The sequence below is a fragment of the Mus musculus genome, chromosome 9 (genome assembly GCF_000001635.26).
Source record: "Mus musculus strain C57BL/6J chromosome 9, GRCm38.p6 C57BL/6J".
NCBI lineage: Eukaryota > Metazoa > Chordata > Mammalia > Rodentia > Muridae > Mus > Mus musculus.
Genome location: NC_000075.6, coordinates 109,807,833 through 109,831,689, shown reverse-complemented (window position 1 = coordinate 109,831,689; position 23,857 = coordinate 109,807,833). Strand labels below are relative to the sequence as shown.

The following is a 23,857-nucleotide window of genomic DNA, read 5'->3' as shown; positions in this document are numbered from 1 at the left end:
TTCTATAGTTCATCCTCATTAACATACCTCTGGAGTATAAGAGACCTCCCATGAGCTCAGTTTTCCTTCTGCCTATGTGGCTTCTGCATGCACATACAACACACACAGTGGAAGACTGGTTGCATAGTTTACATGTGTTTCAACCATTCTCAACAACAAGCCAGCATAATCAAAGGGCAGATGTAAAGGAGGATGTAGAGGTTTATTTGGAACTGTTGTTAAGAACTAACGAAGAGGCTCTCTGCTCCTCCCTGTTCCAGAGACAGCTGCATCTTCTTGGGCAGTGCCAGCCTCATCCGGTAGACAAAATGGTGAAGGTTTGTGTGAACGGATTTAGCTATATTGGGCGCCTGGTCACCACGGCTGCCTTCTGCTCTCCACATGGCAAAGTAGAGGTTGTTGCCATCAACAACCCCTTCATTGACCTCAACTACATGGTCTACATGTTCCAGCCTGACTCCACCCACGGCAAATTCAACGGCACAGTCAAGGCCGAGAATGGGAAGCTTGTCATCAACGGGGAAGCCCATCATCATCTTCTAGGAGTGAGACCCCGCTAACATCAAATGGGGTGAGGCCGGTGCTGAGTATGTAGTGGAGTCTACTGGTGTCTTCACCACCATGGAGAAGGCCGGGGCCCACTTGAAGGGTGGAGCCAAAAGGGTCATCATCTCCGCCCCTTCTGCCGATACCCCCATGTTTATGATGGGTGTGAACCACGAGAAATATGACAACTCACTCAAGATTGTCAGCAATGCATCCTGTACCACCAACTGCTTAGCCCCCCTGGCCAAAGTCATCCATGACAACTTTGGCATCGTGGAAGGACTCATGACCACGGTCTGTGCCATCACTGCCACTCAGAAGACCGTGGATGGCCCTTCTGGAAAGCTGTGGCATGATGGCCGTGGGGCTGCCCAGAACATCATTCCTGCATCCACTGGTGCTGCCAAAGCTGTGGGCAAGGTCATCCCAGAGCTGAACGGGAAGCTCACTGGCATGGCCTTCTGTGTTCCTACCCCCAGTGTGTCCGTTGTGGATATGATGTGCCACCTGGAGAAACCTGCCAAGTATGATGACATCAAGAAGGTGGTGAAGCAGACATCTGAGGGCCCACTGAAGGGCATCTTGGGCTACACTGAGGACCAGGTTGTCTCCTGCGACTTCAACAGCAACTCCCACTCTCCACCTTCGATGCCAGGGCTGGCATTGCTTTCAATGACAAATTTGTCAAGCTTATTTCCTGGTATGACAATGAATATGGCTACAGCAACAGGGTGGTGGACCTCATGGCCTACATGACCTCCAAGGAGTAAGAAACCCTGGACCACCCACCCCAGCAAGGACACTGAGAGCAAGAGAGAGGCCCTCGGTTGCTGAGGAGTCCCTATACCAACTCGGCCCCCAACACTGAGCATCTCCCTCATGATTTCCACCCCAGCCCCCCATAACAGGAGGGGCCTAGGGAGCCCTCCCTACTCTCTTGAATACCATCAATAAAGTTTGCTGCATCCACAAAAAACCAAAAACAAACAAACAAACAAACAAACAAAAAACTAACGAAGAACCAGGCACAATAGAGTCACTCACTGTTAATCCCAGGACTCCAGAGGCAGAGGCAGGTGGCTCTCTGTGAGTTTGAGGCCAGCTTGGTCTACAGTGTGAGTTCCAGGTCAGCCAGATCTACATAATAAGACCCTGTCAAAACAAACACCCTCACCCACCCCCAACAACAACAACAAAAAACAAAAAGGAGTGGCCAGTAGGTGGAGGTCAAATAGTTAGGTCTATCGATAATCTAAGGTGCTACTAGAAACTGTAGCTTAATGTGGTAACCAAATATACCTGCCTTCTAATTCTGTTACTTCAATACTGCATTAGTCAGGGTTCTCTAGAGTTACAGAACTTACGGATAGTCTCAGTATAGTAAAGGAATTTGTTATGGTGACTTACAGTCTGTAGTCCAACTCCCCAACAATGGTCAGCCTTGAATGGGAAGTCCAAGGATCTAGTAGTTGCTCAGTTCCACAAGGCTAATAGATTCCAATAGATGTGCTGGCAAGTAAATGCAATCAGGCAAAAGGGAGTGAATCTTCCTTCTTCTAATGGCCTTATGTAGGTCTCCAGCAGAAGGTATGGTCAAGATTAGAGGTGTGTACCATCACACCTGGATCTGCGATTTTTTCCCCCCAAGACAGGGTTTCTCTGTGTAGCCTTTTCTGTCCTGGAACTCACTTTGTAGACCAGGCTGGCCTCAAACTCAGAAAACCACCTGCCTCTGCCTCCCAAGTGCTGGGATCAAGGGCGTGGTATCGCACGCCTGGCTGGATCTGGGATTTATTTTGTCCCAGGCTGATCTTGAACTCAAGAGATCTCCCTGCCTTAGTCTCCTGGGATTCATAGCCACTATGCCTCAACATCTCTGGGCCAAGATCCTGGTGAGAAACTTGTATCTCCCAGCCTCAAGATTTGGACCACAGGTGAGCCTTCCAATTGTGGATTGTAGTTTATTCCAGATATAGTCAAACTGACAACCAGGAATAGCCATTACAAATACTAAGATGTGTGAACTTCACTTGAAATAACAGCAACAGTAAGCATATGCATCATTACCAAAGCACTTGAGACTATTGGGGCATCACCTTATATCCACACATTTAGAAAACAACTCAATGTCCAGATTCTGGTGGCTCATAGGCAAAATTTTGTCCTGGTTTTCAGTTCTTAATGTTGTCAAGACCCCAACAGATTTGATGATAATTATGAAAAACTTAAAGGCCTGGGAAGGTTTCAGTTGAATTTCCCTGGGACTCAGAGTCCCATGGTAGCTAGTCTCCATCTTGAGAATCTAGGTTGTGAGTTGGCAAGACGGTTCGGTAGATAAAAACATGTGCCACCAATCTTGATAACCTGAGTGTAGTCCTCAGGATCCACTCCGTATAAGGAGAGCATTATCCCTCACCCCCAGGTTGTCCTCTGACCTCCACATGAATGCTGTGGTGCTCATGTGCACACACATACTAATTGATGTAATTAAAAAATAAAAGTGGGGGCTGGAGAGATGGCTCAGTGGTTAAGAGAATTTCCTGCTCTTGCAGAAGACCTGGGCTTTGTTCCCATTGCCCACATGGCAGCTCACGACTGCCCCTGTAAGTTTATATAAAACCTACTTATTGCTTATATGTAAATGTATAGGGCTAAACACTTGGGATTAAATAAGCTATCAGAGAAAACTGATTTCTCTCAGCAGGCATTGATTATCTGTAGCTGTTAATCTTGGCAGGTGGGTGGGCTGGTGGGAGCTTAAAACATTTTTTCCATCTATGTCGGCATGTCAATTGATGTCATTATGCAGGTCTTGTTTAGGAAATCTTATTTTATGGGGCACAATTTCTCTGATATGGCTAGCTAGAGACATTATCTTGCAGCACACATCCTGGTCCTTTGGCTCTTAATAATATTTGCATTCCCTTGACCTGATTTACAGTCCCAGACATGTGTTTCCTCCTAGGAAGCAGGCCTCAAATCCAATCAGAACACAGATGGTAACTCCCATCTGCTTGTGCCACTATTGCACCCCTGGGGCATCTCTTGCCATGCCAGTCATTACTACAGTTCACAGGGTTCATGGCTGAGGAAGAGTGTTGACGACCCCTTCCCCCTTAGCAGCCTTCTGCTACTATGAAGGCTACCTTGCAAAAGGTGTTTTTTGTTTTTTTAAATATAATGGGAATGTACTTCTCAAGCATTTTTGTTGTTGTTGGATTGTTGCTTCTGTGCTGTTTGGGGAGCCCTCTACATGCTAGGCAATTGCTCTACCAGAGAACAGTATGTCCAGGCTGTTTCTGAACTCACGGTAGCCTAGGTAAGCCATGAATTTGTAATTCCTCCGCCTGACCCAGTCTCTCATGTACCTGGGATTTCAGACCTGCTTCATCCAGTGCAGTGTAAGTTTGTTTTGTTTTTTTTTTTTTTTTGAGTCTTAGATACCTTAATGGGAAGTATTTAGAAACACTGTTATCACCAGGAGTTACCCCAGTATTATACTTAACAAAATTTCTTTCAATAAAACTCTGAATTCCAAGCTGGAAACATGGCCCAGGTTAGGAACACGTCCGTACTGCTCTTGCAGAGGATCCAAATTTGAGGCCCAGCCTCCATGTGTGGTTTTCAAGCTCCAGAAGGACCCACACCTCTGGTTTTTGTGGGCACCTGAACATACTCACACTTGGACACATATACATGATCTAAAAATAAAAAAAATCATTGGACTGGAGAGATGGCTCCATGGTTAAGAGCACTGACTGCTCTTCCAGAGGTCCTGAGTTCAATTCCCAGCAACCACATGGTGGCTCACAACCATCTGTAATAGGATCTGATGCCCTCTTCTGGTATGTCTGAAAACAGTTATAGTGTACTCATATAATTATAATAAATAAATTTTTAAAAACAAATCTTTGGAGCTAGAGAGGTGGCTTAGCAATTATGAGCACTTGCTGTTCTTACAAAGGACTGAGGTTTGATTCTTAGCATCCATATGGTGGCTCACACCATGTATAGTTCCACTCCTGAGAATTTGACTCCTTCTGGCTTCTGCAGTATCACAAATGCTTGTGGTACACAGATACATAGTACACAGTACCCTATTATGTTGTAGTTGTTAGGAGACATGCTGCGAGCTATACTGCTCACAGGACACATATTAAACTCAATTATGACCAAAGCCCTCAGCTTGTAAACATTGCTGCTACTGAGATTATTCCTACATTTTACATTTCATTGGTTATTTGGTCACAATTTATGTGAAAATATAGAGTAATGAGAACATTGAATATCTGATGTATTGAAAAGGTTCTTGCCAAGTGGTGGTGGTGGTAGTGCACACCTTTAATCCCAGCATTCAGGAGTCAGGGGTAGTTGGATCTCTGAGTTCAAGTCCAACCTGGTCTACACAGTGAGAAGCCCTGTCTCAAACAAACAAACAAACAAACAAACAAACCCTACCAACTCTCCCAAAAAAGAAAAGGTTCTTATTGATGGAGAAAATGTTTACCAGTCAAGTTTATGCTGAGAATCATTTATTGAAGAAAGAAATCAATGAATTTGATCCAAGTATCTTCTAATATCAAGATGTTTTTCTCAAGGTGCTGTTCTCTTTTAACACTCCCTAAGGCTTCGTACACCCTAGTGCACACTACCATTGAACTCCAGACCCTGTCTCCCAAACTGGGTATCTTTGAAGAGTCAGTCGTGCTCCACGTGCCTCTCTGAGAACTCAGTAACTTTTATCAGTGTTCAGACTCATCCGAGGAGTGTTCCTGTAAAAGAAATGATTGCTTAGAGGAACTGAGGTCAGTGAGATTAAGAGAAAAGCCAATGCATTGGTAACCACACATATCCACAGTCCAGCAGGAAGGTGCTGAACACCAGACTGAGGCCAACTAGAGACATTCTGATCTCATTGTAGAATAAAAAGAAAGCCGAGTAGATGTGAGCAGAGAGGAAAGCAAAGGATGTGGGTCCACTCCAGTAGAGGGGAAGTAGAAGCATTAAATTAGAGGCGTGTGACACACCGGGATAGAACAAGGGCTTTGTGAAGTATGGAATGGGAAACTGATGTCCACATTCAAAGGTCAGCCCTAGCCATTTCCAGCTCAGGGTGTGAAGTAAGTCACATGGCCTCTCCAGACATCTGCTTCTTTGACTATGAGATGTAGCTAAGAGCTATGGCTTTAAAGATCCCGTGAGGGATCTGGGAAAGGAGATAGCAGTAAAGGGGGTGATACCAGGCAGGAAACAGGGTTGGGGATAAGCGATAAGGACCAGCCCTCCCCCTGTTATATGATACAGAGAACCTGTGCAAGGCTGTGAGGAGGAAGGACCAGTCATTTATTTAGTCTTCTTTGCTTCACAATGTGATAAGCACTGTCATAGACATGTATGTTACTTTGCAAAGCTGAGAACTATCTTTGTAGTTTTCCAGGTTTGGAAATACGTCCATAAGATACATATGAACTTAATTTGTTGCACTGTCTAAAACCTGATTGTTCTCCACAATGACTTTTAAGTCCTCCCTGCTCTTAGCCATTGTGAGACTACTGTCCTCTTGTCTCCACCAGTACTGGATAAATCCCAGCCTTTCCCAGTGTAGCTGGTAAATTGGAATGTCATTATTGTTTCAATTTGAATTTGTCCAGTTATTTAAGAGCATTTGGACCAGCTTTACATGTTAATTAGCTCACAGTCAACCAAGAGCACATCCTGTCCCTGATTTTTGTTTTAGAAATAAGGTCTTACAGTGGAGGCAAGGCCAGCCCCAAAATTACAATCCTTCTGCTGTAGCCTCCCAGGTGCTAGCATGTAGATCTGACTTTTCTCGTTTTTTCAGTAAAACTAGTCTTTGCCTATTTTTCTGTCAGTTTTTCTGAATATTAAGATACAAGGGCATGGCTTTAGTCCCAGCATTCTAGAGGCAGAGGCAGGTGGTTCTCTATGAGTTCAAGGTCAACCTGGTCTACATAGAGAGTTCCAGGACAGCCAGGGCTACTTAGTGAGACTCTTGTCTCAAAAAAAAAAAAAAAAAGCAAGCAAGCAAACACCCCAAGGGAATAGAGGGTTGTTAAAAGGAAGGAAGAAGAGATACCTATTCTTGTTTTCTGCCTGAGTATGGGAAGTTGGGATGATAACATTTCCTTCCAGGTTCTGCCAGCTATCTACTAACTCACCCGCAGTGTTCTTCACGTACCAGAGATCTGACATCAGCTGGGATAATCATAGGAGTAAAATATTTTCTAACACAGTTTTAGAGAAAACTAACATAGTCTTAATGTTTAACAAAAAATTTAGGAGAATGGATTGTTACCCTGTTGAGTCATAAAATTTTAATTTCTTGCTTTACTCTTTTTTTTAAAAAAGATTTATTTATTAATTACTATATATAAGTACACTGTAGCTGTCTTTCATGCACCAGAAGAGGGCGTCAGATCTCATCACTGGTGGTTGTGAGCCACCATGTGGTTGCAGAGAATTGAACTCAGGACCTTTGGAAGAGCAGTCAGTGCTCTTACAGGCTGAGCCATCTCTCTAGCTCCTCTTGCTTTACTCTTATAAATGAAAAAGGAAAAGAGACTTTACTTACACATGGCCCATCATGCACTTTAATTACAGTTCTGTCTTCATATCTGGAAAAATTATGAAATCATTGTTTGTTTTTTGATTGATTGATTTTTATTTGTTGAGACAAAGTTACTGTGTCTAACTGTCCAGGCTGTCCTGAAACTCAGTCTGTAGACCAGGCTGTCCTGGAACTCAGAGTTAGCCTGCTTCTGCCTCCTGAGTGCTGGGACCAAAGGTGTGCACTACCACTAGCTGGCTTGAAATGATTATTTTTGTTTTGTGGTATGCCATAAACTATAACCCACCAATTCTTTCTTGGTAGTATTCAACAAAGTAAAGAGAGAAATATGTTGTTAATAACACTGAATATATATGATGCATTTATTTTATGTGTATATGTGGTTTGCCTGCATGTGTGTCTGTGTACCCATGGAGGTTAGAAGTGGGTGAGTTTGGGCAGCTTACAACAGCCTGTGATTCTAGCTCCAGGGGATCCAATGACCTTTTCTGGCTTCCATAGGCTCCTGTATTTACATGTGCTATGCTATTTACATGTGCTATGCATGTACACATATACACACCCTTAAAAAAAAAAAACAGTTTCTTTTGTTGTTGTTTTTTTGAGACAGGTCTGTATCCCTGGCTGTCCTGGAACTCACTTTGTAGACCAGGCTTGGCCTCGAACTCAGAGATCCACCAGTCTCTGCCTCCCAAGTGCTGGGATTAAAGGTGTATGCTACCACAGCCTATATACATATATATATGTGTGTGTGTGTGTGTGTTTGCTTGTTTGTTTGTTTATTTATTTTAAATGAGACCCTGTCTCAACTAAAACAGACAGACTGGAATCCATGTAAGGAAACAACCAGTATTGGGCAGCTTATATGAAGCTAGAAAAAACAATGAAATATATATTTTATTTGTGTATATTTTTCTCCAGATTTAAAAGACAACAATATTTGTGCCTGTGTTAACTGGTATATAACAGGTAAAGGCATAGTTTGTATGGCAGTGACAGCTCAAAGAAACACCTTCATTTGTAATTGCCGTGAATCCAGATTAGATTGCTTTAATGTAGGGGTTGGTCTTGTGCACTGTGTAGTCAGATGCTGACTTCTGTACCCCAAGGTCAGGTTGCAGTCTGGACATGGGCATTGTATTGACCAGTGTGCTGTACAAATGCTCCCCAATGATCTCTGATTCGATAATAAAAAGCTAGAGCTTGTGACTGGGCAGGGGAAAGAGGAAGGGGGGACTTCAGATCACGTGAGGGGATTTTGGGTAGGGAGAAGAAGGATAGACCATGAGGATGGACCATGAACACATGACCAAAAGAAGCTTGCTCTGAGGACACACATAGAGCAGAGCAAGACTCAGTTAGCAAGTGTGATGGTTTGTATGTGCTTGGCCTAGGGAGTGGCAATATTTGGAAGTGTGGCTTTGTTGGAGTCGGTGTGTCACTGTGAGCATGGGCTTTAATCATCCTAGCTGCCTGGAAACCAGCCTTCAGATGAAGATGTAGAACTCTCAGGTCCCTCTGCACCATGCGTTCTTGGATGCTGCCATGTTCCTGACTTGATGATAGTGGACTGAACCTCTGAACCTATAAGCTAGCCCTAATTAAATGTTGTCGTTATAAGAGTTGCCTTGGTCATGATATCTCTTCATTTCAGTAAAACCCTGAGATAATAAATAATGGTGCATTTATCTGGTTATTAATAATTGGGTTAGAATAGCTCAGAACCTGTCCAGCATGGAGCCAGAAGTTTGTGAATAAAATTTTAAGTCTTTTACTCGGGAGTTAAAGGATAGAGTTGGGTAGACTGCCCTCCATAAAAATTACTGTTCTACTGTAAAGTTTATTTGTGATCTCAGGGAAACTGTTAAGAGAATATTTAATTTCTTTAATTAATTTATTTTCATTTTTTCTAGATAGGGTTTCTTTGTGCAGTCCTAGTTGTCATACAACTTAGTATGTAGACCAGGCTGGCTTTAAATTCAGAGATCTGCCTGCCTCTGCCTCCCAAATGCTGGGATTAAAGGTGTGCATCACCACCACCACCACCACCACCACCACCACCACCAGGTGAATATACTTTATTATAATTATTTTTTTTGTCTTATATTGGTGTACTGTTCAGCTTTGGCAGGCCTAACCTTGCTGTGTATACCAGGCTGGCCTCTAGCTCACAGACATCTGTCTGTGTCTGTCTCCTGAGTACCAGGATCACACATATACACCATAATTATTTTTGAATTGTTGAAGATACTGAACACAGGGCCTCACATATAACAGGAAAGAGTTCTACTACTGAGCTATATCTACAGCTCAAGAAAACAATTCTATGTTCATTTAGTATTTATACGTGTGTGTGATGTATGCGTGTGCTGTCTTCTCATGTGCATGCAGGTGCCTGCTTCAATGTGTACATGTGGATAGCCTGCTGTATCTTCTTTTACTTTATTTTCTTGAGATAAGGTCTCTCACTGATCCCAGAGCTAGGCTGGTGCTGACAAGCCACAGTGGTCCTCCTGCCTCTGCCCCTCAGCACTGGGGTTACAGGCAAGCAGCCGTGGATGCCTTTCTCAGGTGGCTATTGGGAATTTGAACTCTGTCCTTCATACTGGTGTCACAAACATGGTCCCACTGAGCCATCTCCCCAATCCCTAATTTTTAAAATATAGTAAAAGTGAGTTTGTATATAATAGTGCCTCTTGGTCTATTGTGCTATGAGTATCAGCTGCTACTGAAGGCAGTTATGTATGCCAGTCACTGAGGCTGATATAAAAACTTTACCTCACAGCTGGACATGGTAGTATTTGCCTTCAATCCCAGCACTCAGGAGGCAGAAGCAGGTGGATCTCTGCGTTCAAGGCTAGCCTGGTCTACAGAGTGACTCCAAGACATCCAAGGTTGGTTACATTGAGAAATCCTGTCTCAAAAAACAAAACAAAATCACCTCACAGCTCTTATGGGCTCTCGTGTAAGTTTTAGTATTTTACAACCAAGGGCGTCAAACAAAGTTCATTTTCCTACTTGACCAAACATCTCTCATACTAACCAAGAAGATTATTCTTTTTTCTTAAAAAAGATGAAGACAAGGAGGGAGAGATGTTTGAACTAGCCATATGTGATGTGCAGACTTCTGTGCCTTGGGTCAAAGAGTTGGGTGTTTTGCAGGTGTTTCCGAAAGCTAAATGTCACAGGCCCCAAACTAAACTGCTAACAGGATGAACATTAAAAAGACAAAACTATGTGGGGGAAAAAATCTTGATTTAAAGACCAATAAACCATTAGTTGAGTAAACCTGTCACCCAGCTTCTTCCTCTTCCCCATCCTCCTCCTCCACTTCTCTCATTCCTCCGTTTATGCCCATCCCCCCCCTCTTCAAGGCGTGTTTTAATGACATATATTGTATGCATGTGTGAGCATGTGTTTGTGTACATGTGCGTAGTGTGGTTTGTGTGTGGAGGTCAGGAATTTAGGGCTGTCCTTCTACCACGTGAGTCCCTAGGATCAAACACCACGTCATCAGGCTTGGTGTCCAGCGCCTTTACATCCAGAGCCATCTCACCAGCCCATCTTTGCTTCATTAGGCTGTTCTAGAGCCCAGTGAACCAACAGGGCTGTGGTCACATGGTCTGAATGCTGTGCCTCCTTGCTACTGAGTTCCCTCCATTTGGTCACTGTCCATGCCAGACACTGCACTCTGACCTCTGTGACTTTCTGTTTCTGCATTGTTAGAACAGGATCCCATTCAACTTTGGGGAGCAAGAATAGAGAGGGGAGGAATGGAAAAGCAGGTAATGGAGGGGTGTGTGAGGGACACTCTAATGGGAGTTGGCTGAGGGAAGGAATAATAAAATGCAGACTCACAGAATTCCGGAGCAGAGATGGCACTCGCCCTCGTAGGTCACTTGGTTGCTGCCACATATAGGCTCACTGACCTTGAAGTAGCTAAGTATCCAACATAACTGTATATTCTTGATGCACAAGGCCTGAAATGAGACAGAGAACACGGGTTCATTCATCCCCTCCAGGCCCATTGGCCTGGTGGTAGCAGGAATGGGGATGGAGTAAGGAACACTAGAGCAGGAGTTCAGAAGACAGGCTTCAGACCCTCCACGTCTATCCTGGTTTTTACCATTGTTACCTATATAACTATGTGCATTTCCTAGCCTCCCACCTCTCATCAGAATGAAAACCTCTGTTCCACAAATCACAAGGTGTCATTGTTATAGTATAGAAAGTAAAAGCTGGGAAATGTCTTTCCAGACAGGCACTTCTGGAGCTGAGGGATGGCTCAGCACTTGTTGCTCTTCCAGAGGAATGGAGTTTGGTTTCCAGCTCCTGTACCAGGTGGCTCACGACTGCCCGTAACTCTAGTTCCGGGGGATCTTCTGGCTTCTATGCGTGCCTGTGTACATGTGGTGTGCACTCATATAGACTCACATAAGTTAAGACAAAGTTTTAAGAAAAAAGGAAAGGAATTTCTAGAAAATGGAGGGAATTTCTTCCTTTAATTTTCTTTTTGTTGTTTCCTCTTCTACTTTTTTTTTCTCTGTGTAGCCCTGGTTGTCCTGGAACACACTCTGTAGACCAGGCTGGCCTCAAACTCAGAGGCCTCTCCTGTGTTGGGATTAAAGGAATGGGTACCACCACTCAGCTTGTTTTCTACCTTTTAATATTTCTACTTTTTTGTTTTGATTTGTTACTTGATTTTTTTTTTTTGAGACAGAGTCTCTTTATGTAGCCCTAGCTGTCCTGGAACTTACTATGTAGATGAGGCTGGGCTTAGACTCACATAGAACTTTCTATCTGTGTCTCCCTAGTGCTAGAACTAACACGAGACAGCATGCCTGGTAAAAACTGGAATTTCTTATAAGCATTGGTGAGTGACTTACAATCTGTAATGTCTTAAATACCAGTATACTCACATTTACCACAACACAGTTAAGAGGAAGGGTTGACAGAATGCATCTTGGGGTTTGGGTGTGAGAGTGATGTATAAATATCCTGGTTATCACTGTGGAAATAATATTCACACCAGCATGGGACCAACCTGAATTTGAGCCACAATCTTCTCATGCATTTAATGGTGGATCTCACAGGTCGCTTGCAGACTGGAGTAATGTGTAGGAAGAGCTCCAGGGGGCAACTAAATGAGCCTCACTCACTTAGGCTCTCTTATGATTATGGTGTTCCCAGGCAAGTCACTCCTGTTCACCACCTTCAGAAGGACCTGGGAGAGAAGCTGGCTTTCTCTCTGCTCCTGCTCTGGGAACCTAGGAAGCAGAGCTCACCTTTGTCTTTTGTAGAAGCTCCCCGGTCATGTGAAAGTTCATAGGAAGGATGAAATCTGGAAGATGGAGCATACACAGAAGAGTTACTGCCCTGCCTATGACCTCATGGAAAAGAGTAGGTGAAGGGGGGCCCTGCTTGTCATTCAGGAGCATCCCATCCCATCATTAGAGCCCAGGGGTTCCTTTTTAGCACAAGCTGACCTCTACAGGAACAGTCAGGAGTGATACAGAAATCTGGTCCATCCACGTCTTGGGGAAATAACTTAGAAAATTCATAGGTTTTAACTTTTTGTCATTTTAAAAGTTCTGTTTTAAAAATTAGTATATATTGTTTTATGTGGTACTGGGTTTCATAAAGACATTTTTATATAAGTATGAACTATTTTTTTTGATGCTGCAGAGGTGGCTCAGCAGTTAAGAGTACTTACTGCTCTTGTAGAAGACCCAGGTTCAGTTCCCAGCACCCAAACATTGGCTCAGAACCACCCATAACTCCAGAGTCTTTTTTCTTGCTCTGGGAGCAGTGAATCACAAACATGGTCCACATGTGTGCATGCCAGCAAAGCTCTCGTGCACGAGATAAGCCTTAAAGGAAAGTTCTTTGGCAATCCTCCCTGTACCCTGCACATATCCCTTTTCTTCTCTCCCCTACAACTAGTCCATTTTATTCTGCTAGACAGCTGGCCCCTATCTATCTATCTATCTATCTATCTATCTATCTATCTATCTATCTATCTATCTATCTATCTTCCTTCCTTCCTTTCTTTTTTTTTTTTTTTAAAGATTTTATTTGTTGTATGTATATGAGTACACTGGTGTGTCAGACACACCAGAAGAAGGCATCAGATCCCATTACAGATGGTTGTGAGCCAACATGTGGTTGCTGGAAATCAAACTTGGGACTTCTGGAAGAGCAGTCAGTGTTCTTAACCACTGAGCCATCTCTCCAGCCCCCCTGCCCGTCTTTCTTTAGGGTCTGTGTAGTCTGGGCTGACTTTGGGATTACTGTATAAGTCCAGGGTGACCTTGAACTTCTGAGCCTGCTTCCTCTACCTCCCGCTGGCTTCTAATAATGTGCTAGTATTACAGATGTGTGCTTGTGTCCAGTTATGTGGTGCTAGGGATGGAGCCCAGGGCTTTGTGCATGCTAGGCAAGCACTCTTCTGAGCCACCCTCAACCATCCCTGCCACTTGTATTTGTATTAGTTGGTTAAGAAAATATATTTTAGGTTGTAAATTATCTGTAATACTAATATTGAGATACCTTAAAGGATGTTGAGTTTCACTATTCTACATGTAAGTAATTATAGAAGAATCATACATAATTAATTATAGTTCAGTCATATAACTTCAAGTCATAGAACAACAGGATCTCTCTACATAGCCCTGGCTGTCCTGGAATTCACTCTGTAGATCAGGCTGGTCTCAAGCTCAAATTCACAGAGATCCACCTGCCCCTGCCTCTGAAATGTTGGGATTAAAGGTGTGGACAACCATGTCTGACATCTACACACTCTTAATGTACTTTCTTCTTGAGTCATTTATGAAAATATCTATTGATATTTGGCATGGGTCATGCTATCACTGTATCTCCTACCATTGGTGTGTCCTACTGTGAGTCTGGGGACATTACTGCCATATAAGTTATCTAGCTTAGTTTGCAGCACACAGTAAATATTTCTTGGATATGTAATAAGCTAATTCTGTGCCCTGGGAAACCCATTATGGTATTAAAAATCTTGGGAGCAATATAGATGACGTCTTACAGTAATTTAAGCTGTTACTAAGCAAACGTTCTCTCAGAATTGAGAAAAATAATTCCTATTGATGACTAATGTTCTGTTTCAGACAAGGCATCTGGCAAATGGGCCACACAGGTAGCTGCCACTGATGTGGCAAATGCTGAGAAGAAAGTCTAAATGGGAAAGAATGTGTGGGGCAGGGCCCGACAGCCTCTACAGTTAACTGTGGATGCTGCATTTGCTAAACACTGTCATTCATTAGCCAGAAGAATAAGAGTCTCCTACAGAGCCTACTGAAGTTCTTTTTGTGCTTGAGATATGTACAGATATGAAGTGTAGGAATGAGTGCTTCCTAGGTGTCTTGATAAACTGGTCTTTTGGAAAACCAGTGGTTCTGGATTGGAAAGGCTGGAATCCAGCTCCCAGTTTTGATACCAGTGACAATATGTGAATCTTTTCTTTCTCTGGATTTCTGCTTCATTTGTAAAATGAGTTAAGGATCAAATAAATCAAAGTGGTGACTGGGGATATGGCTAAATGGTACAATGCTTAGGCAATATGCACAAGGTATTCAATCTCTAGCACTATGAATGAGTGAACAAACGAATGAATCTAATGGCATGGCATTTATACCACTAATATCCCCATCGATTAGATATATTGCAGAAAATGTGGATAGAGCAAGAAGTTGTAACTCACCAACTGCAAGGGAAGTCCACACTGAGCTGGCCAGAACAAGGACTGCAACTGAGAAGATCACCTTCATGGTGACAGACCTGTGGAAGGAAGCAGTTATTTGCCCTCTGGCTTTGCTTGCTTTCACCTGTGGAAGACACTCCTGACTGAAGGAGCCTCAGCTCAGTGTTAAAGACGTCAGAAGGACAGCAGCGTCTCTATCTCTGCTGGCCCCCGCAGTGTAGAGAAAAGTAGTCTTTCCTGTTCTCCCCTACCCTCTCCGTTCTCTGGGGGAGAAATTCCTTCTGTGATAACCATCTGCAGAATCAGTGTTCCTGCAACAGACACGAGTCACATGCTGTTCTCTTCAGTAATTTCTCTTACTCCTACGTAAGAGCAAACCACAGAAGCTAAGAAGCAAGGTTAGTACATTTAGACACTTTCCCAGAATTCTGGATTTAATGGATTAGGTCTTTGTCTTAGTTCCACAGGTGGTGCTGTCTGTGTGCTGAGTTTTACAGCTTGGATGGGATTGCCATCATGGGCTCAGCTGTGCTTAGGTCTCAGGGCCGACTAAGTCTGGGGTCCTCTTGCAGTGGTTTGAATAGGAATGGCACCCATAGGCTCATATATTTGAATGCGCTGTCATCAGTGAGTGGCATTACTTGAGAAAGATGAAGAGCTGTGGCCTTGTTGGAGGAAGGGAATGGGTTTTGGGGTTTCAAGAGTCCAAGTCAGGTCCAGTGTTGCATTCTTTCTGCTGCTAGAAGCCAGTGTAGAGTTCTTAGCTACTTCTTCAGCACCGTGTCTTCCTGCATGCTACCATGTTTCCCACCATGATGAAAATGAACTGATCTGTAGGCAAGCCTGACTAAATGTTTTCTCTTCTAAGAGTTGCCTTGGCCACCCTGTCTTTTCACAGCAGCAGAACAGTGAGCAGGCCAATATTCTTGAGAATACTTTCATGGGACAGCATAACTGATTCAGTAGCTCACCCCAGTGTATGGCTACTCCAGTGTATGGCTACTCCAGTGTATGGCTACTCACTCCAGTGTATGGCTACTCCAGTGTATGGCTACCCCAGTGTATGGCTAACCCAGTGTATGGCTACCCCAGTGTATGGCTACTCCAGTGTATGGCTACTCCAGTGTATGGCTACTCCAGTGTATGGCTACTCCAGTGTATGGCTACTCCAGTGTATGGCTACCCCAGTGTATGGCTACCCCAGTGTATGGCTACTCCAGTGTATGGCTACTCCAGTTTATGGCTACTCCAGTGTATGTCTACTCCAGTTTATGGCTACTCCAGTGTATGGCTACTCACTCCAGTGTATGGCTACTCACTCCAATGTATGGCTACTCCAGTGTATGGCTACTCCAGTGTATGGCTACTCCAGTGTATGGCTACCCCAGTGTATGGCTACCCCAGTGTATGGCTACCCAGTGTATGGCTACCCCAGTGTATGGCTACCCCAGTGTATGGCTACCCCAGTGTAGGGCTACCCCAGTGTATGGCTACCCCAGTGTATGGCTACCCCAGTGTATGGCTACTCCAGTGTATAGCTACTCCAGTGTATGGCTACCCCAGTGTATGGCTACTCACTCCAGTGTACGGCTACTCACTCCAATGTATGGCTACTCCAGTGTATGGCTACTCCAGTGTATGACTACTCCAGTGTATGGCTACTCCAGTGTATGGCTATTCCAGTGTATGGCTACCCCAGTGTATGGCTACTCCAGTGTATGGCTACTCCAGTGTATGGCTACCCCAGTGTATGGCTACCCCAGTGTATGGCTACCCCAGTGTATGGCTACTCCAGTGTATGGCTACTCCAGTGTATGTCTACTCCAGTTTATGGCTACTCCAGGTAGCCTACTCCAGTGTATGGCTACTCCAGTGTATGGCTACCCCAGTGTATGGCTACCCCAGTGTATGGCTACCCCAGTGTATGGCTACTCCAGTGTATGGCTACTCCAGTGTATGGCTACTCCAGTGTATGGCTACCCCAGTGTATGGCTACTCACTCCAGTGTATGGCTACTCACTCCAATGTATGGCTACTCCAGTGTATGGCTACTCCAGTGTATGGCTACCCCAGTGTATGGCTACTCCAGTGTATGGCTACCCCAGTGTATGGCTACCCCAGTGTATGGCTACCCAGTGTATGGCTACCCCAGTGTATGGCTACTCCAGTGTATGGCTACTCCAGTGTATGGCTACCCCAGTGTATGGCTACTCACTCCAGTGTATGGCTACTCACTCCAATGTATGGCTACTCCAGTGTATGGCTATTCCAGTGTATGACTACTCCAGTGTATGGCTACTCCAGTGTATGGCTATTCCAGTGTATGGCTACCCCAGTGTATGGCTACCCCAGTGTATGGCTACTCCAGTGTATAGCTACTCCAGTGTATGGCTACCCCAGTGTATGGCTACTTCAGTGTATGACTACCCCAGTGTATGGCTACTCCAGTGTATGGCTACTCCAGTGTATGGCTACTCCAGTGTATGGCTACTCCAGTGTATGGCTGTTCCAGTGTATGGCTGCTCCAGTGTATGGCTACTCCAGTGTATGGCTACTGAGTGCCACTTTAGCTTCATTTTCCCATTCTTCCTAGTCACTCACCCACTTTTTTTATGTGCCCTAAATCACATCCAAACCACTACTGCAGCTTTTGCGCTCATTTGTTTGCTTTGAGACAGGGTCTCACTCTAGCCCAGGCTAACCTTAGATTCACTTTGTATTTCAGGCTGTCAGTCCTGTCAGTGTAGCATTAGAGGCGTGCATCCAATCTCCAGATCTCATGCCAGCTTTTTCCTATGTCTCCCCAGAAATTTATCTGATCAAATCTTTAAGCCTGATTCTGTGTGTGAGCACAGATCTATGTTTTATGCTTTCTGTGGTTTTAGACATGCTTTCTATAGTGATCTGTAAAAGCAACAATACAGCAGACAGCTTTTTTGTTTTTCTGTTCTCAATGGTGCTTTAAGGACGTGTGCAGGATAGGTACCTTAGAGGAGCAGCCTAGTTTCTCTGCTGATGCCACATTGGCTAAAATGAATGACATAACTTTAGGGAGGAGGACTGCTAAAGAATAGGGAAGACTTACTAGTGCTCAGCACTGGCTGATGGTAAGCAGTAGCAAAAGCACTGAGAGGCGCACAGGGGACAGCCACCTCCTCCTACCCAAACGGATTGATTCATATACTCCATTCTATAAATAGCCATTTCCTGCTGGGAGCCTGTGAACAATGTCGTGCTAACAGCATGGCGTTCTGTACAGAGCAGTGGCTTTGTTAGGGAATGTGCGTGCTGACACTGCAAAGCAGAGCCACTGTCTTTGGAACACATCAACAGGGTCCCCACTCCTCAATCCTTCCAAAAGGGAGAAAGGGGCCGAAATCCCACCAACAGTGCGGATAAGAGAGATGGAGTAGAGACAGTGATCCCTGTCCAGTGTCATATGGAGGAAGGAGAACGGGCTTGCAGCCGACTCCATGGAAGCTAAATTACAAGCCTTTTGTTTGTTCATTTGTTAAGTTGAAATTTTTTTTTTTTTAAAGACAGGGTTTCTCTGTGTAGCCCTGGCTGTCCTAGAACTCAGTCCGTGGACCAGGCTGGCCTGGAACTCAGAAATCTGCCTGCCTCTGCCTCCCAAGTGCTGGGATTAAAGACATGAGGCACCACTGCCCAGCTAAGTTGATTTTTTATGGAACTAATTTCTGAGGAAAATTCTTAGTGGCCTGAAGCCCCTTTTGTAGCAGAGAAGAAGAGACTGAAAACTGTTTTCAGTCCCTACATTCAGTCCCCACATACAGTCCCCAGAGGGAAAGAACTGCCGAGGCAGCGGCCTCACAGCGAAGGCCCAGCTATCTGGAGCTGACAACAAGGACTCAGGCACAGCTCCTGATCTCGGGAAGAGACTTTCAGACTCATTGCCTCTGGCTGAATAAGGAATGTGCCATTGTGCCGGCATAGCTGTGACTTTTTATAGATTTTTAAAAATTATTCTTTAATCTTTTTTTTTACAGTCCAGTCATTATAGATTATTAAGGCTATATATGTCTCATTGTTTAACAACAACAAAAGAAAATTATTTTTAAAGCAAAATTAATAAAGATACTAGAAAAGGTTAATACTATTTGTGAAATGAAGGAATAGATGCCAGAGTTTTTCAGTATGTTTTAAAGTTGCAGTCACTTCTGGGGTGGGGCCTGAAAGTCAACAGATAGTAAGAAGCAGAAAGGGACAGAATCCCAGATACTCATTGGCACACTCTTAAGCTTTGGTAACAAATCACTTTTGTGTTAATAGCAACCAATGAAATTTCCAAAATGACAGCCAGAGAGTTGGTAGCAAGAGCTCACTGGCAAAACTGAAACGGCTACGGTGCAATCCATCCTCGGTTTCTGGAAAATGATCTGTCTGGGTAACTTCAGCCCATGACTTTCCCTGAATAAAAATAAATAATAAAACTCCCCTTCATTCTCAGAAAATTACAAATTGGTTATGCATGTTACCTGCTGTGACTTCCACAGTTGCTCCGAGAAACTGGCTGGCTGGAAGTCCTTAGCTGGTGAAGAAATAGGAAGACTGACAGGAGGCAGTGCCATCTCAGGACAGTGTCTGGCCCTGGAAGCAGTGAGCTTTGAAGTTCAAAAGAATAAATACAAGCCAGGGCTGTAGTGATGCATGCCTTTGGTCTCAGGACTCAAGGAAGAGGCAGGTAGATCTTTGGGAATTTGAGGGGCAGCCAGCCTGGTCTACACAGTAAATTCCAAGGCTACATATTCCACACTGAGACTTCATCTCAAAAGGGAAAAAAAAAAAGAAAAAAAAAAAAAAGAAAAGGAAATACAGTTCAGATTACAAATTCCATGCTTCCTACATCTGTGAGTTCACAGCCCAGCTTTCTGGGGATGGAGTATATTGTCCACTGCCATTTGGAAATCTACCTCCTCTTGCCAAATTTGCCACCATTTGCTATTTGCCATCAAATAGGGCATATACTTATTTTTGTTTGTTTTTTAAAAACAAGGTTTCCTGTAAAAGCAGGTGGATTTCTGTGAGTTTGAGGCCAGCCTGGTCTACAGAGTGAGTTCCAGGACAGTCAGGGCTACACAGAGAAACCCTCTCTTAAAAAGCCAAAACAACAACAACAACAACAACAACAATTAATTTAATTTTATTTTATGGGTAACTACGGAGGCCAAAAGAAGGCATTGGATCCCCTGGAGCTGTAGTTACAGGTGCTTGTGAGCTAGGAACTGGGGTGAGAAACTGAACTTGTATCCTCTGGAAGAACAGGAAGCGCCCCATCTGATGAGCCATCTTTCTGGTTTCAGGTTTTTGAGACAAGGTCTCACTCTGTAACCCAAGCTGCATTGTGTAGCTAAAATTCTGTCCTTCTTCTGCCTCCCAAGTACTGGGATTACAGGCATGAGCTACCATGTCTTGCCCAACAATTATGTTCAGGATAGTTTCAGATACTGGCATACCATATTAATTAACATATATGCATGTGTGGTTAATTATTTTATCCAGAGTCAAAACTAGCTATTCATCTTCTGGGGAGGAGGTTTTGAGACAGGGTCTGATTCAGCCCAGGCAAGACTGGAGCTTGTATATTTGCCTTATTGAAGCATTTACTTATAACATTTCTATAATTGACTAATAGAATCAGTGTGTGTGTGTGTGTGTGTGTGTGTGTGTGTGTGTGTGTGTGTATGCATGTATGTGGGTAGGTGTGTAAAAGGATATCTGAGGGTCAAATTCAGTTGTTATTTCTCAGACACTATCCATCTTGCTTTGTTTTAAAGACCGATGTGTTTTTATTTTATGTGTGTGTATGAGTGAACTGTCTGCATGTATGTATATTCACTACATGCGTACTGTACCCATGGATACTAGAAAAGGGTATTGGATTCCTCAGAGCTGACTTAAAACCTGATGTGAGCTGCCATGTGGGTTTGAGGCACCATCCTAGGTCCTCTGCAAGAACAATGAGTGTTCTTGATTACTGAGATATTCATCCCTTCACCCACCTCACCCTACCTCCATCACATTTTTTGAGACACTCTTTCTTCACTGGCCTGGTACTGCCAAGTAGAATAGGCTGGCTAGGCATCCAGAGCCAGAAGTCTGCCTCCCCCAGTGCCAGGATTGCAAATTCACACTCTCTACACCTGCAGGTTCTGTATCCTTAATCAGCAAGCACTTTCCTGACTGAGCTAACTCCTCAGCCCTCTTTCTTATTGGTTGGCTTGCTGAGAAAGGGTCGCGCCTGGCTGAGGATCGGGATGACCTTGAACTTGTGATTCTACTGCCTGCCTTCCCAGGTGTTAGAACAGGATGCTTCAGTTTGTTTTGTTTTCCTGGCAGAGATTTCTCTGTGTAGCCCTGGCTGTCCTAGACTTGCTTTGTTGACCAGGCTGGCCTTAAACTCAGAGGTCTACCTGCCTCTGCCTCCCAAGTGGTGAGGTCAAAGGCACACGCCATCATGGCCCTGCTGATGATTCCGTTTTTAAGAGCACTCGCTGCTCTTGTAGAGAACCTGTCTTCAGTTCCCAGTACCCACGTGAGCTCACAGCTCTCCTTACTCTAGCTCTAGGAACTCCTCTGCCCTCCTCTGCCTCTAAGAGGGCACCTGGACTGCATGTGGTACACAGACATACATGTGAACAAGTACTCATAAAGGAAAAAACAATTTTTTTTAAAGCTAGCTCTGGCTGTCAGGATGGCTCAGAGATTGAAGGTGTTTATCTTGTAAACCTGATGACTTGTCTCCGATCTCCGCAGTCCACGAAGTGGGACAGAACCAACTCTACAAGGCTGTCTTTGTACCTCCACCTCCTCCCCCCCCCAAAAAACCCCACATACTGCCTCCTCTTACACAATTAAAACAAAAAGCTAAGTCTGGCAAGGTGGCTCATTGGACAAACCAGGCTTGATACCAAGCCTGATAACCTGAGTTCAGTACCCAAGGAGAAGAGCCATGGTGGAAGAGAACTGCCTCCACAGGTGCATCCTGGTGCACACATCCTCCACTCATCTAATAGCAAATCAATCAATCAATCAATCAATCAATCAATCAATAAATGTAACAATGAAAAAAAAGTAATGTTAGACCATTTCCCATTCTCATCAGTTTCCTCTTTATCTGTGTGTTCAGGCAATAGGCAGGTAGAGGCCAAGGAGAAAGGCCGTGCATGCCTGGGGGCTCAGGCTACAGGGAACTTACCCACTGCCACCTCACGAGTTTTCATAAGAATGCAACAATAAGAAACTTGCTTAGCTTACTGCACTGCAAGTAAACTCTTAACAAGGGCAGTGTAAAGAGAATTGATGAAAAACTTTGTTCTGGAATGGGCATGTTATCATAAATATTTATGGTGTATATTCTAGAAATATTTAAGGACTGGTGAGATGACTCAGCAGGTAAGAGCACTGACTTCTGAAGGTCCTGAGTTCAAATCCCAGCAACCACATGGTGGCTCACAACCATCCATAATGAGATCTGATGCCCTCTTCTGGTGCGTCTAAGTCAGCTACAGTGTACTTATGTATAATAATAAATAAATTATTTTTAAAAAGAAATATTTAAAAAATAACATTTTGTGTGACTATGAAACTATTACTCAAGTTTTACTAGGGCTGGAGAGAAGCCCCAGCAGTTAAGAGCATTGACTGCTCTTCCAGAGGTCATGAATTCAATTCCCAGCAACCACATGGTGGCTCACCACCATTGGTAATGGGATCTGATGCCCTCTTCTGGTGTCTGAAGAGAGTGACAGTGTACTCACATACATAAAATAAATAAATCTTTTAAAAAAAGTCATCCAAATATTTAGGTTATACACTTATCAAGAATCAAGGAAACTGCTGGGCAGTGGCAATACAGGCTTTTAATCCCAGCTCTTAGGAGGCAGAGGCAGGAGGATTTCTGAGTTTGAGGCCAGCCTGGTCTACAAAGTGAGTTCCAGGACAGCCAGGGCTATACAGAGAAACCCTGTCTTGAAAAACCAAAAACCAAAAACACCAAAAACCACAAACCACAGGGAGAAAAAAAAAAAAAAAGACAGTCTGTCTGATCAAGGCTCAAGTCTCAAGTCTCGAGTTTATTGGAAGGCAACTATGGGTATATATGTACTCGATGAGGAGTGCAGCTGGAGACACTTAACCACAAGTCCAGGATGTATAAGAGAAAAACAAGATATTATCAGAGTGTGTTTAGCTGTGGTGGGCTTCTTGCAAAAATATCTTAGGAAAACAAGTCTCTTGTCAGGGTGGAAAAGTACCACCTGTAAGTGACTAGCCCAAGACGGCTGCAGAGGTGACAGCTGCCTTCTGCTAAGAGCCAGCTCCCGACAGTCTTCTGGATAGAATTATGGTTCCACTGAGGGATAACTTTTCCTGGAAGTGTGATTCCTTGTATTTTCTTACAGATCTTAGATACTCAGGCTTTTGAGATAGAACACGAATTAGAAACGTGCACAAAAGTCATGTGTCACCTGGCTGAGCTCATTCAGTGGTGTAGCTACTAGTAAACAAACCCCCACCCATGTCCCTCTGAACCCTAATGAAGCTTACTGGGTCACAAAGAAAAAAAGACATGAAAGTAGACGGGGCTTATTAGAAAGAGGGAAGGAGACTAAGGGGCATGTGGGGGAGGGTGAGAGAGAGAGAGAGGAGGGTGACCAGGTTTGAAGCACAAGATGTGCTAACTCACCGCTGTGTATAACTAATATGTCCCAATAAAGTATGTTGTAAGCTTGTGTATATAGAGTATATTCAGCAGAGACCTTTAGTCTTTTTAAAATTGGCTTATTTACATTACATCCTGATTGCAGCCTTCCTTCCTCTCCTCAGTCCTCCTCCCATCCCCCCAAAGAAAACATTCTAATAGTATATAATAGAGTCGACAAGAAGTTAGTAAAGATCTTTTTTCTACCAATGCCTGTTAACGTGGAGAGAAAATGAAGCTGGGCATTGGTGGCACACTCCTTTAACCACCAATTGGG

General features: G+C 43.9%; 2 protein-coding genes and 1 pseudogene across 4 annotated transcripts; 2 read left to right on the top strand and 1 right to left on the bottom strand.

Moving 5' to 3' along the window:
• The first annotated feature begins 258 nt into the window (after window positions 1–258).
• On the top strand, window positions 259–1,537 carry 3000002C10Rik (RIKEN cDNA 3000002C10 gene; annotated as a pseudogene). The gene has a single exon (NR_033215.1). The product of NR_033215.1 is annotated as an RIKEN cDNA 3000002C10 gene (transcript).
• Window positions 1,538–5,061: 3,524 nt separating this feature from the next.
• Window positions 5,062–19,487, bottom strand: Spink8 (serine peptidase inhibitor, Kazal type 8). Of its 2 annotated transcripts, XM_006512398.4 has the most exons (6): window positions 19,358–19,487; window positions 14,862–14,938; window positions 12,421–12,476; window positions 10,994–11,115; window positions 7,139–7,181; window positions 5,078–5,318 (listed from the first exon to the last, which is right to left on the bottom strand). In XM_006512398.4, exons 2-6 carry the CDS (start codon window positions 14,926–14,928, stop codon window positions 5,289–5,291), a joined length of 318 nt encoding a protein of 105 aa, XP_006512461.1. In that variant the 5' UTR covers window positions 14,929–14,938; window positions 19,358–19,487; the 3' UTR covers window positions 5,078–5,288. The 2 variants fall into 2 exon arrangements, with proteins under 2 accessions (NP_898959.2, XP_006512461.1); NM_183136.2 differs by lacking the exon at window positions 19,358–19,487 and having other exon boundaries at window positions 5,062–5,318; window positions 14,862–15,063.
• Window positions 11,865–19,887, top strand: Gm51691 (predicted gene, 51691). Its single transcript, XM_030244768.1, has one exon. The coding sequence runs from the start codon at window positions 16,516–16,518 to the stop codon at window positions 17,452–17,454; it is 939 nt and encodes a 312-aa protein (XP_030100628.1). The 5' UTR covers window positions 11,865–16,515; the 3' UTR covers window positions 17,455–19,887.
• Window positions 19,888–23,857: the final 3,970 nt, after the last annotated feature.

Bases quoted from the DNA above. Each gene is read 5' to 3' on its own strand.
- Spink8 (XM_006512398.4), bottom strand. From the start codon at position 14,928: ATGAAGGTGATCTTCTCAGTTGCAGTCCTTGTTCTGGCCAGCTCAGTG. The intron at 7,182-10,993 runs GTGAGTCTGCAT...TAATTTTTCCAG, and splicing joins CATCTCTGCTCCGGAATTCT to ATATGAAGACAGAACTGTAA. The intron at 5,319-7,138 runs GTAAGTAAAGTC...TTTCTTTTACAG, and splicing joins AAGTGCATGATGGGCCATGT to GAACACTCCTCGGATGAGTC.
- Gm51691 (XM_030244768.1), top strand. From the start codon at position 16,516: ATGGCTACTCCAGTGTATGGCTATTCCAGTGTATGGCTACCCCAGTGT.